General features: G+C 43.7%; 1 protein-coding gene across 1 annotated transcript in view; it reads right to left on the bottom strand.

The window, feature by feature from the left end:
• LOC126188388 (hemicentin-2-like) overlaps positions 1-13620 on the bottom strand; it is a 761121-nt gene that overhangs the window by 129814 nt on the left and 617687 nt on the right. The window contains exon 11 of the mRNA XM_049929988.1: positions 5304-5615. Coding sequence (XP_049785945.1) covers positions 5304-5615 — 312 coding nt within the window. The remainder of the gene's footprint in view (positions 1-5303; positions 5616-13620) is intronic.

Raw genomic sequence — 13620 nt, forward strand, 5'->3', positions numbered from 1 at the left:
GAAAACAGGAAGCAGGTGTACTGAACTGTGAAAAAGAAAGAAGCAAAATAGGAACAGTGATCGATCCAAGCTTAAAAAGTGCAACATTGAGCGAAAAGAGAAGCCACGGCGTCGTGGTTAAATGGTCATGGAGTTGGAACGCAAAGCAAGCGAGCCCTTTTCAATGCTGACTCGTATTATTTTACTTTATTTCGCTTTTTTAAAAATTTTATTTCCCTGTTCGCGGTATTCAGATTTGTGTCTGTGTTGTGATGTAACGCCCTTCTGCAGCAGCGAGTTGTAAGGAAGGAACCGATAATGAAAGTTGATTCTGTACAACTTATATACTAATACGCGAAAGGGAGTGACTTTCAGATGGGAACCGCAAACTTTTGATGACAAGGCGACAAATGAACCGAATGCTCCGCAAAATTCATCTGGTGTGTCATACGTGGTATTAGTGACAGTACTCGTGTCATACGACGTAATTTGCACGCCTGGTGAGTGCGTGAGATATGCCACTTTTCCCGGGCCGGCCGCGGTGGCCGAGCGGTTCTAGGCGCCTAGTCCAGAACCGCGTGAGTGCTACGGTCGTAGGTTCGAATCCTGCCTCGGGCATGGATGTGAGTGATGTCCTTAGGTTAGTTAGGTTTAAGTAGTTCTAAGTTCTAGGGGACTGATGACCACAGATGTTAAGTCCCATAGTGCTCAGAGCCATTTGAACTTTGCCCGGCTTCGGTGTTCGTACGAATGTGAATGTGATCACTCCCAAGGAAATGATGAAAACATAATAGTCCGTCACATAACCCGAACAAACTGGGTTGTCACATACGCTACAATAAATCAATGCAACAGTTACAGAATCTGTGAAAACATATGCTTTTAAAGTTTTCGAAGTTGCGTTCCGTTTTGGAAGATTTGAATCTTGAAGTCCTTTGTTGTACCATAGTTCACATCCGTTTATTTGTTTTTTTCATTTCTGTGAGACGTCAGTGTGGTATCTCGACTGCTTTCACTATTCATCACATTTACTTGCGACGGTAACGTATTCTTAACACATGACTTACGAGGGTAAGCCCAAAAGTAAGGTCTTCTATTTTTTTATAAGTACATAGACCTGTTTATTTCTACAAAGGTTTACATCAGTTTACAGCTTGAACATTTAGCTATTTTGTGACATAATCACCATATCTGTCCATGCGTTTTTGTAGACGCTGTGGCAGTCTTTGTATCCCCATGTCATACCAGCTCGCCGCCATGCTGTTCAGAAAGTTATGAACCTCTTCTTTCACGACGTCGTCGGAGCTGAACCGCTTTCCGGCCAAATGTTTTTTAACCTAGGGAACAGATGATAGTTACTGGCACCAAGTCAGGACTGTAGGGTGGCTGGGTGATAATGTTCCACTGAAACGGTTGCTGGAGAGCAACGGTTTGCCGAGCGATGTGTAGGTGAGTGTTGTCATGGAGAATGTGTACGCCCTTGCTCAACATTCCTCTTCTCCGGTTCTGAATTGCCCGTTTGGGTTTTTTCAGAATCTCACAGTATCTGTCAGCGTTAATTGTGGTCCCAGCGATTCAGCTCCGACGACGACGTGGAAGAAGAGTTTCACTACTTTCTGAACAGCATGGCGATGTGTTGGTATGACATGGGCATACAAAAACTGCCACAGCATCTACGAAAATGCATCGACAGAAATGGTGAGTCGAAAAGTAGCTAATTTTTAAGCTGTAAACTGATGTAAGCCCTTGTAGAAATAAACAGGTCTATGTAGTTATAAAAAATAGGAGACCTTACTTTAGGGATTACCCTCGTAAATTCTGTAACCAAGGTACAATATGACAACTGCCAAGACTGCAGAAAGAGGACGAACATTTCAATGACCAGACGGACAGTTCATAAAGTTGTGAAAGTAAACGTATATATAGGGTGTTACAAAAAGGTACGGCCAAACTTTCAGGAAACATTCCTCACACACAAATAAAGAAAAGATGTTATGTGGACATGTGTCCGGAAACGGTTAATTTCCATGTTAGAGCTCATTTTAGTATCGTCAGTATGTACTGTACTTCCTCGATTCACCGCCAGTTGGCCCAATTGAAGGAAGGTAATGTTGACTTCGGTGCTTGTGCGACTCATCGCTCTACAGTACTACCATCAAGCGCATCAGTACGTAGCATCAACAGGTTAATGTTCATCACTAACGTGGTTTTGCAGTCAGTGCAATGTTTGGAAATGCGGAGTTGGCAGATGCCCATTTGATGTATGGATTAGCACGGGGCAATAGCCGTGGCGCGGTACGTTTGTATCGAGACAGATTTCCAGAACGAAGGTGTCCAGCCAGGAAGACGTTCGAAGCAATTGATCGGCGTCTTAGGGAGCACGGAACATTCCAGCTTATAACTCGTGACTGGGGAAGACCACCTAGAACGACGAGGACACCTGCAATGGACGAGGGAATTCTTCGTGCAGTTGACGATAACCCTAATGTCAGAGTCAGAGAACTTGCTGCTGCACAAGGTAACGATGACCACGTCACTTTATGGAGAGTGCTACGGCAGAACCAGTTGTTTCCGTACTAGGTACAGCGTGTGCAGGCACTATCAGCAGCTGATTGGCCTCCACAGGTACACTTCTGCGAATGGTTCATCCAACAATGGGTCAATCCTCATTTCAGTGCAAATGTTCTCTTTACGGATGAGGCTTCATTGCAACGTGATCAAATTGTACATTTTCACAATCAACATGTGTGGGCTAAAGAGAATCCGCACGCAATTGTGCAATCACGTCATCAACACAGATTTTCTGTGAACGCTTGGGCAGGCATTGTTGGTGATGTCTCGATTGGGCCCTACGTCCTTCCACCTACGCTCAATGGAACACGTTATCATGATTTCATACGGGATACTCTACCTGTGCTGCTAGAACATGTGCCTTTAGAAGTACGACACAACGTGTGGTTCATGCACGATGGAGCTCGTGCATATTTCAGTCGAAGTGTTCGTACGCTTGTCAACAACAGATTCGGTGCCCGATGGATTGGTAGAGGCGGACCAATTCCATGGCCTCCACGCTCTCCTGACCTCAACCCTCTTGACTTTCATTTATGGGGGCATTTGAAAGCTCTTGTCTACGCAACCCCGGTACCAAATGTAGAGACTCTTCGTGCTCGTGTTGTGGACGGCTGTGATACAATACGCCATTCTCCAGGGCTGCAAAAGCCCATCAGGGATTCCATGCGACGGAGGGTTGATACATTTATCCTCGCTAACGGAGGACATTTTGAACATTTCCTGTAACAAAGTGTTTAAAGTCACGCTGGTACGTTCTGTTGCTGTGTGTTTCCATTCCATGATTAATGTGATTTGAAGAGAAGTAATAAAATGAGCTCTAACATGGAAAGTAAGCGTTTCCGGACACATGTCCACATAACATATTTTCTTTCTTTGTGTGTGAGGAATGTTTCCTGAATCTTTGGCCGTACCTTTTTGTAACACCCTGTATGTGGCACGAGGGCTTTAGAACCCGGCTCGCCCGCTTTTTAGTCCAATACCATGACCACTTAACCACAGCACCATAGTTACCACACTGTGCTCAATATTGTACCTGTTAATCTTGGATCATTCACAGCTTCTACTCTACATTTTTTCTAGTTCAGTACGCCTTCTTCTTGCTTGATCTGTTTTCAGTTTTTGACGGATTATCCCCTTGGCCATCTTACCAGTAGATCTGAGTGGCGGGGGAGGGGGGAGGGCGGTCGATGGGGAGGCTCCCTTGCTAGTATGACCCTTATTACAGGCTTTGTACCATGAGTGATAAGACCAACTGTCCTACAGTCTTCACGTACGAGGTGCATTCAAGTTCTAAGGCCTCCGATTTTTTTATCTCCGGACTGGAAAGAGATAGAAACATGCGCATTGTTTTAAAATGAGGCCGCGTTCATTGTCAATACGTCCCAGAGATGGGAGCACCGTTCGGCAGATGGAATTTTACCGCCAGAGGCGAGAATGAGAACTGTTTTAAATACTTAAAATGGCGACGTTTTCCTTACTAGAACAGCGTGCAATCATTCGTTTTCTGAATTTGCGTGGTGTGAAACCAATTGAAATTCATCGACAGTTGAAGGAGACATGTGGTGATGGAGTTATGGCTGTGTCGAAAGTGCGTTCGTGGGTGCGACAGTTTAATGAAGGCAGAACATCGTGTGACAACAAACCGAAACTACCTCGGGCTCGCGCAAGCTGGTCTGACGACATGATCGAGAAAGTGGAGAGAATTGTTTTGGGGGATCGCCGAATGACTGTTGAACAGATCACCTCCAGAGTTGGCATTTCTGTGGGTTCTGTGCACACAATCCTGCATGACGACCTGAAAATGCGAAAAGTGTCATCCAGGTGAGTGCTACGAATCCTGACAGACGACCACATGGCTGCCCGTGTGGCATGTTGCCAAGCAATGTTGACGCGCAACGACAGCATGAATGGGACTTTCTTTTCTCAGTTGTGACAATGGATGAGACTTGGATGCCATTTTTCAATCCAGAAACAAAGCGCCAGTCAGCTCAATGGAAGCACACAGATTCACCGCCACCAAAAAAATTTCGGATAACTGCCAGTGCTGAAAAAATGATGGTGTCCATGTTCTGGGACAGCGAGGACGTAATCCTTACCCATTGCGTTCCAAAGGGCACTACGGTAACAGGTGCATCCTACGAAAATGTTTTGAAGAACAAATTCCTTCCTGCACTGCAACAAAAACGTCCGGGAAGGGCTGCGCATGTGCTGTTTCACCAATACAACGCACCCGCACATCGAGCTAACGTTATGTAACAGTTTCTTCGTTGATAACAACTTTTAAGTGATTCCTCATGCTCCCTACTCACCTGACCTGGCTCCTAGTGACTTTTGGCTTTTTCCAGCAATGAAAGACAGTCTCCGTGGCCGCACATTCACCAGCCGTGCTGCTATTGCCTCAGCGATTTTCCAGTGGTCAAAACAGACTCCTAAAGAAGCCTTTGCCGCTGCCATGGAATCATGGCGTCAGCGTTGTGAAAAATGTGTACGTCTGCAGGGCGATTACGTCGAGAAGTAACGCCAGTTTCATCGATTTCGGGTGAGTAGTTAATTAGAAAAGAAATCGGAAGCCTTAGAACTTGAATGCACCTCGTATTTGCGCTGCACATTTTAAGGTGAAAGTCCCAAGAATGGTCTTACGTGTACTGTGGTCTTCATTACACACTCTACTGAAGAACCAATGCAGCGGAAGGAAATGAATAATTTACGAGACACTTGTCTGGTCTGCCGTGTGACGTCAGAGAGTGGATCACCTTGCACGCTGGCGGTGAGCTGCCGCTCGGGCAGGCGGATGGTGGCGGCGGTGAGGACGACGGGCTCGCTGCGGCCCTTCAGGTTGTACGAGTAGACGCAGGCGTGGTAGCGCTCGCCCGGGCTCAGGCTGGACACGGCGAAGGCGGCGACGGGCGCCGACAGGTTGGCGCGCAGCGCCTGCGACTCGGCCTCGCGCACCTCCAGCAGGAAGGACTGCGGCAGGCCGCCGTTGAAGCCCTCCGAGCAGCGCACCGCCAGCGAGTCCGTGGACACGTTCAGCACCGAGCAGTTGTGCACCTGGTCCGGCCGCCCTGCGCACCAAACCGGCAAGTTCAAAGATCACTGAATGCGCAATGGCTATCGTCTGGACCTGGCAACCTTTCATTTTCTCCACAAACTTTAATGACGGATGCTAAAGAAATGAATCAATATTCGTACCACGGCTGGCAATTGAATCCGGGTCTCCTTGCTTGCGAGGGAGGAATGCTAACAATTACACTACCGCAGCAATATAACGAACATTATTTTCCCCTTTGTAATGGTTCTCTATTTACGTGATCATTACGGCACTCCAACCACAGTTCTCGATACCAGTAATATCGTACCACTTTCCTGCGAAGTAACAGACATATTTTTGTGACAATATTCACATTTGGTTTCATTAATGTATAGGTACTCAGATGTATCGATATATTATAGTGATACGGTTCTTTTGTGTATTCAATCACTGTGAGACTGTCATAATCTTTGACTCATTGTAACCGTTTTGGCGCGAATGCGCAGAGAGAAGTCTTGGTAACACTTTGCAGAAGTTAAGTTGTCAAACTTCCTGGCAGATTAAAACTGTGTGCCCGACCGAGACTCAAACTCGGGACCTTTGCCTTTCGCGGGCAAGTACTCTACCATCTGAGCTACCGAAGCACGACTCACGCCTGGTCCTCACAGCTTTACTTCTGCCAGTATCTCGTCTCTTACTTTCCGAGTTCGAGTCTCGGTCGGGCACACAGTTTTAATCTGCCAGGAAGTTTCATATCAGCGCACACTCCGCTGCAGAGTGAAAATCTCATTCAGTTAAGTTGTTATTTCGCTTTCTAAAAGAACAGTCAAGTCTTGTGTTTGGTTAAAGTAGAAATTAAATATATGAAGATTGAGACAAAACTGTTTTCTTGATTACGTGACAATTAAGAAGAAGCATATGTGAATTTACAAGAAGTTTAACAAAAATGTGGATCGTGAATACCAAGTAAAAAATTATTTCTACCGTACCATTGTTCTGATCTGGGATTGTTTGATCATTAAGAACTTCCTGAAAGACGCATTTGTTAGGTCTTCAAATATTGCTAAAATACCGATCTGGGCCTTCTAGCAGTCAAAGTTGAATCACCCTAGAATCAACAAGAGCCATAACAACTTCGACGAAATCTACGTGGGAATCCATTCAAGATAAGTGCCAAAATTAATGACTTTTTTACAGTGACTTCATTATTTCCATTCTAACGATACCATCCACAGTCAATAACTTTGTTCTTGCCCGATAAAGGGAACAAATGCTGCGTGAGCAACATTATTAATCTGACTTATAACCTACTTTCCAAGTGGTGGTACTGTTAGACCTTCCAATGTCTCGAGGAAAATTCTATAAGATCACCTACGCGTAAGGTACAGGATTTCCCCATTACGTCCAAAGCTGGGGTGCTGTTCCAATGCCATAAAGCATCGGCAATAGTGAGCATCTACCTAGGGGAAAGTAAGTTGAAGATATGAGCTGAACTTTGTGTAAGATAGGCCACTGGACTTGGGTAGTCAGTGCAGCAATTTTAGTAATACTGGCGCGGGATTGCAATGCTTAATACTCCTGCGTAATAAGCAGAGAACCCGTATTCAAGTTCCCGACCGTGACACCAATTTTAATTCACTTCTTTAGCTTCCATCCTTATCTCAGATAAAGATGAGACTCAAATGTCTAGACGAAAATTTTATTATGTGATCCCTAAACAGTGCTAAATTTGACCCTCCAGGTCAGCCGAGAGCGCTAATGCGCTGCTTCCTGGACTCTGGTAGGCGCGCCGGCAGCGGATTGTATCCGCCCGGTGGCGTAACGATGGAGGCCGGTGTGCTGGCCAGCCTGGATGTGGTTTTTAGGCGGTTTTCCACATCCCGCTAGGTGAATACCGGGCTGGTCCCCACGTCCCCCATCAGTTACATGGCTCGCAGACATCTGAACATATTCGCACTATTCCATGGATTACACTGGATGCAGACAGTTGGGGGACACTATTTCCGTCCTGGGGAGATACGGGGCGGTGGCAGGAAGGGCATCTGGCCACCCTTTCCATTAGCCTTGCCAAATCCGATTAACCATGCCGACCCTGCGTCATTACAGGAAAAAGGCACTAGCGAAAGAAGAAAAAAAGAAAAGAAACAGTGTTAAAATTATGAGGGTGATTCTAATGATAATGATTTTGACAGTGTGTTTTCGGTATCACGATAATTACAAAATAAATTGTCTCTCCCTGTGCAGGTATCACAAACGGCGAGCATACAGGATAAGAACAATCGACACATGGAAGTTTCGTTCGGTCTGGGAGGCACGCACTGATAGCCGAAGCAGTTAAGACGACCGTTCGCGGTAAGTGGCAAATCCGAGTTCAAGAGCCGCGATCCGGCACAAATTTCCGTGAGATGCTGATGAAATGTACAGCTGATAACAAATCACATTCCCAGATTGTGAATCCATGTGGTAGTCTAATGGTAATGTTAAAAGTGTAATAAAACTCATAAAAGTTGTACTCTCTGTTAAGCAGCTGTGTCTGTGTTTGCACAAATTACAAAAATTTGATAGTCTGCTGTTCCGCCACAGTTCAAAGATGGCTGCCCTACTGTCGACTTACACTAGGGACATGTGACCTTTTTTTCGTGGGGAGAGGGGTGGCGGGTGGGAACGGACGCCAGGACAGAATGTAAGCACGTTACTCGTACTGTAATTTGAGCGTGTCCTTGTAGAAATGGTACTAGCGGCGCACAAATCTGAAATCAGTCGTGATTTCTGTAGAAAACCTATAGCGTCCAGACCAGGCACTCCACGTAGGGACGAACGAAAACATTCACTCAATGGAAGAGCTTATGAAGGTAAACTGGCATGTTTCTGTAAACGATTTAACCATTATTTCGGAATATTTGGTGGTTCAGCACAAAACATTCTCCATGATGAACTGTGATTCCACAAAGAATCCGCAAGATGGCTTCCGCTTTAGTTGAGTGTATAATTGAGAGATCGTCGTGTCGAAGGCTATGCGGGACTTCAGCATCTTTTCCAGTGCAAAGGTAATGGATTTTAAGATGAAATGTTACAGGAGACGAAATCTTGGTGCCCTATCACCAACACGAAACAAAGAGATATAGCAAGTAAAGGTGTTCGTGAAATCCAAATAAATATTATATTCAACCATCAGCAGCAAAAATTATATATTCCTTCGTGATACAAAAGTTTCATAAATCCTACTTCTTTGGTCACATTTCTAGTCAATAGATTTTAAAACGTACGTAAAGCCTTGAGGTTCTATGATAGAAGGACCAAAGGGGATGGAGGCAACATTGGTAATTCGGCATCATTTCACTGCATTTTTGAAACGTAGTAGGAAGCTTCCGACAAGAGACGCAGAGCCACGGAAGTGGTGAACAATGTATTCCATTCAGAGGACGTTGCTACTTTAATTAGTAAATTCCCTGAAAGAGAGGGCAATACAGGGTCAAAATATTTTGTAACCTGCTGGCAGATTAAAACTTTGTGCTGGACAGACTCGATCTACAAGTAGGTCCCTAGCTGGCGTGTTGGTCCGGCACACAGTTTTTACTCTGCCAGGAAGTTTCGCATGAGTACACACTCAGCTGCAGAGTGAAAATTTCAGTTTGTAAATATCTTGGCTTTTTGGTTCTGCAGGGTCATACACCACAGATGCTCAATTTATGAAGTCAAATTTCGTGATCGAACAACGTAAACTAGTGTTCATTCTACTGTCGTATATTAAATACCCCAACAAAGACAATGGGAAGAACTGGAACAAATATGGTTTGACAAATGCTCCTTCGTTCGAAAGCTATTGCAGAATAAGGTTACGTCAGTGGTAATACCGAAACTAAAGAAAAAAAAAGTAAATTCTACGAGAAACGAAGGCTTAGAAGTCCACAGACGTTTAATCATTTGCTTTCATAGACAATTTGATAACTGTAAGTTATATGCCGTGAAAGGAAAAAAATCTTACGTCTGGAGTCTCAGCAGAACAGTGCCGCAGTAGATCAACGACATAAGAGAAATCCCGGAAATATTTTAATTTTCAGTGAAACTAAACCAGGAGCTGATTCTGTTGACTAGATGGCCCTCACACAGTCTTGCAAGGGGAAATCAATAAAACCTTCTATCTTATGAATAAAAGAAGCGGATATAGCAAATATTAGCGTTCTGTCCTTATTTCGCAGCAACCAAATAACTACTAGAAATGCAGATCAGTAAAGAAAAAAATTCCACGATGCAATAAATGGTTCGTCCTCACATAGAATGAGAGTGAACAAAACTATACCTTCAAAGGTACATTTTAAAACCATGGCACGTTGTTTAGTTAATCGCCAGTAGTTGAAGATTATGGAAACTGCAAGATCACCAAGAAGGAGACTCAAAGGAACACCTTACAAAGCATGGCACGTTGTCTGATTACTCGCCAATTGAGGAGACGCTTCACATACCCACGTTTCTCAGACGGAATAACTTATAAACCATGCTGAAATCAGCAAAAAATATTTTACAGACACAAAGTGTAATTACCTGTTAAGTTTGTTATGTAAGTTTGTACTTTAATCTCGGGAAAACTAAACAGAAATATATGATATTATCTTTTATATGCTACTGCAATAAAGTGATTCATGATGTGGGTTCCTGTAGTCATGTCCTAGTTCATGAAGCACAGGCAACGTACGAGTGGCCAAGTAAGTGGTCCCGACAGTCGGGATACCAGTTACTTTGGAATAAGGCTGGGCACCTCGGACATATTCTGAGTCGTGGTCACCTTTGTGCTCATACGGCAAAGACTACCAAATCCAACGGTTAGTCCCTCAACCGTTAGGGGTAAACCCCAATGGGACTCGGGGCAAGTAAGGCTAGGAACCTGCTTCCCTGGGACTTTAAATACGATGCTGGCAACAATCAGAGCAAAATGCCTCGGACCTTTGGAGGTGACGGAGTCCCACCTATAACTGACAAACCAGGGACCCCTAAGATACGACTTGGCAAACAAATAATAATGAGATGGCGAGCTGTAATATCAATGGGGGCTACTCTGGGAAGAGGGTAGAGCTGGCAGAGGCTGCAAGTAAGATGGGACTGGACGTTTTAGCTGTTAGTGACATTCGGGTAAGGGGTGAGAAAGAAGAGGAAGTGGGAGAATACTAGGTCTACCTGTCAGGAGTCAAAGCAGGAATAGCACAATGGGGTGTAGGGCTTTACATCAGGAAAGAAATGGAACCCAGCGTAGTTGCAATAAGGTATGTAATCGAACGACTGATGTGGATAGATTTGACAGTGTCTAGCAAGAAAATTAGGATTGTGTCAGTATATTCGCATTGTGAAGGGACAGATCAAGATAAGATGGATGGTTTTTATAAGGCACTCAGTGATGCAGTTGTTAAAGGACAAGGACAGTGGTCTGCACATGGGTGATTTTAACGCCAGGATTGGAAATCGAACGGAAGGGTATGAAAAGGTTACGGGTAAATTTGGAGAGGATATGGAGGCCAGCAGGAACGGGAAACAACTCTTGGATTTCTGTGCCAGTATGGGCTCAGTAATCACAAACTCCTTTTTTAAACATAAGAACATTCACCAGTATACTTGGGAAGGCAGGGGAACCAGATCTGTCATTGACTATATAATAACAGATCAGGAATTCAGGAAGGCTGTGAGGGACACACGTGTATTCAGGGGATTCTTTGATGACACTGGTCATTATCTAATCTGCAGTGAAATTGGGATTGTGAGGCCGAAAGTACAGGAGGTCAGGTCCATATGTAGGAGGATAAGAGTGGAGAAACTTCAGGATAAGGCACAAGTACATAACAGCGATCTCAGAAAGGTACCAGTTAGTTGAATGTAGTCAATTACAGTCATTGGAAAAGGAATGGACAAGGTACAGGGACACAGTACTAGAAGTGACTAAAGAATGTCTTGGAACAAGTAGTGTGTAAAAGTAGGATGAAGCAAACAGCTTGGTGGAATGACACAGTCAAGGCAGCGTGTAAAAGGAAAAAGAAGGCGTATCAAAAATGGCTACATACTAGAACTCAGGTAGACAGAGAAAGTTATGTTGAAGAAAGAAACAAAGCCAAACAGATAATTGCAGCATCCAAGAAGAAATCTTGGGAAGACTTTGGAAACAGGTTGGAGACTATGGGTCAAGCTGCTGGAAAACCATTCTGGAGTGTAATTAGCAGTCTTCGAAAGGGAGGTAAGAAGGAAATGACAAGTATTTTGGACAGGTCAGGAAAACTGCTGGTGAATCCTGTGGATGCCTTGGGCAGATGGAGGGAATATTTTCAAGAGTTGCTCAATGTAGGTGAAAATACGATCAGTAATGTTTCAGATTTCGAGATAGAATGGGATAGGAATGATGATGGAAATAGCATCACATTTGAGGAAGTGGAGAAAATGGTCAATAGATTTCAGTGCGATAAAGTAACTGGGGTGGATGAAATTAAGTCGGAACTAATCAAATACAGTGGAATGTCAGGTCTTAAATGGCTACACAGGATAATTGAAATGGCCTGGGAGTCGGGACAGGTTCCATCAGACTGGACAAAAGCTGTAATCACACCAATATTTAAACATGGAAACAGAAAAGATTGTAACAACTACAGAGGTATCTCTTTAATCAGCGTTGTGGGTAAAATCTTCTCAGGTATTGTTGAAAGGAAAGTGCGAGTATTGGTTAAGGACCAATTGGATGAAAATCAGTGTGGGTTTAGGCCTCTTAGAGGTTGTCAGGACCAGATATTTAGCTACCAGATATTTAGCTTGCGGAAAATAATGGAGAATTGTTACGAGTGGAACAGGGAATTGTATCTATGCTTTATAGATCTAGAAAAGGCATATGACCGGTTTCCTAGGACGAAGTTATTGTCTGTTCTACGAGATTATGGAATAGGAGGCAAACTTTTGCAAGCAATTAAAGGTCTTTACATGGATAGTCAGGCAGCAGTTAGAGTTGACGGTAAATTGAGTTCATGGTTCAGAGTAGTTTCAGGAGTAAGACAAGGCTGCAACCTGTCTCCACTGTTGTTCATATTATTTATGGATCATATGTAGAAAACTGTAGACTGGCTGGGTGAGATTAAGATATGTGAACACAAAATAAGCAGTCTTGCCTATGCGGATGACTTAGTTGTGATGGCAGATTCGATTGAAAGTTTGCAAAGTAATATGTCTGAGCTAGATCAGAAATGTAAGGAATATGGTATGAAGACTAGCATCTCCAAAACGAAAGTAAAGTCAGTGGGAAAGAAATATAAACGGATTGGGTGCCAAATAGGAGGAAGAAGGTTAGAACAGGTGGACGGTTTCAAGTACTTAGGATGCATATTCTCACAGGATGGCAACATAGTGAAAGAACTGGAAGCGAGGTGTAGCAAAGCTAATGCAGTGAGCGCTCAGCTACGATCTACTCTCTTCTGCAAGAAGGAAGTCAGTACCAAGACTACGTTATCTGTGCACCGTTCAATCTTTCGACCAACTTTGTTGTATGGGAGCGAAAGCTGGGTGGATTCAGGTTACCTTATCAACAAGGTTGAGGTTACGGATATGAAAGTATCTAGGATGATTGCAGGTACTAGTAGATGGGAACAATGGCAGGAGGGTGTCCACAATGAGGAGATCAAAGAAAACCTGGGAATGAACTCTATAGATTTGTGCCCAAGACAAACCTTATTTTATTTTATTTCGTAGTGCTTCAGAGACAAAGTTCACTATTAATTTCAGTCACTAAATTAACTTTCAGTTTTCCGGTTTAATTAATTCTTTTGCTAAATTAAGTCAGAGTGTAGCGAAATTTATTACTTCTGAGTAATATTAAGTTTTCACACAACACGTGTCAACCTTCAGTTGCCACGCTTTTAGTGCTAATTATATGTACATTAACCTTTCTTTTTCAGTTATTATAGTAGTTGTCCATAAGACTGGCGACCTTAATTTTCCCCAAATCTCAAATATCTAATTAACGCCAGGTAATTGTTAACGTAAAGACCGCACATCTACTTTCTTTATTAATTTCACTC

Source organism: Schistocerca cancellata, chromosome 5, assembly GCF_023864275.1.
Source record: "Schistocerca cancellata isolate TAMUIC-IGC-003103 chromosome 5, iqSchCanc2.1, whole genome shotgun sequence".
Classification (NCBI taxonomy): Eukaryota; Metazoa; Arthropoda; class Insecta; order Orthoptera; family Acrididae; genus Schistocerca; species Schistocerca cancellata.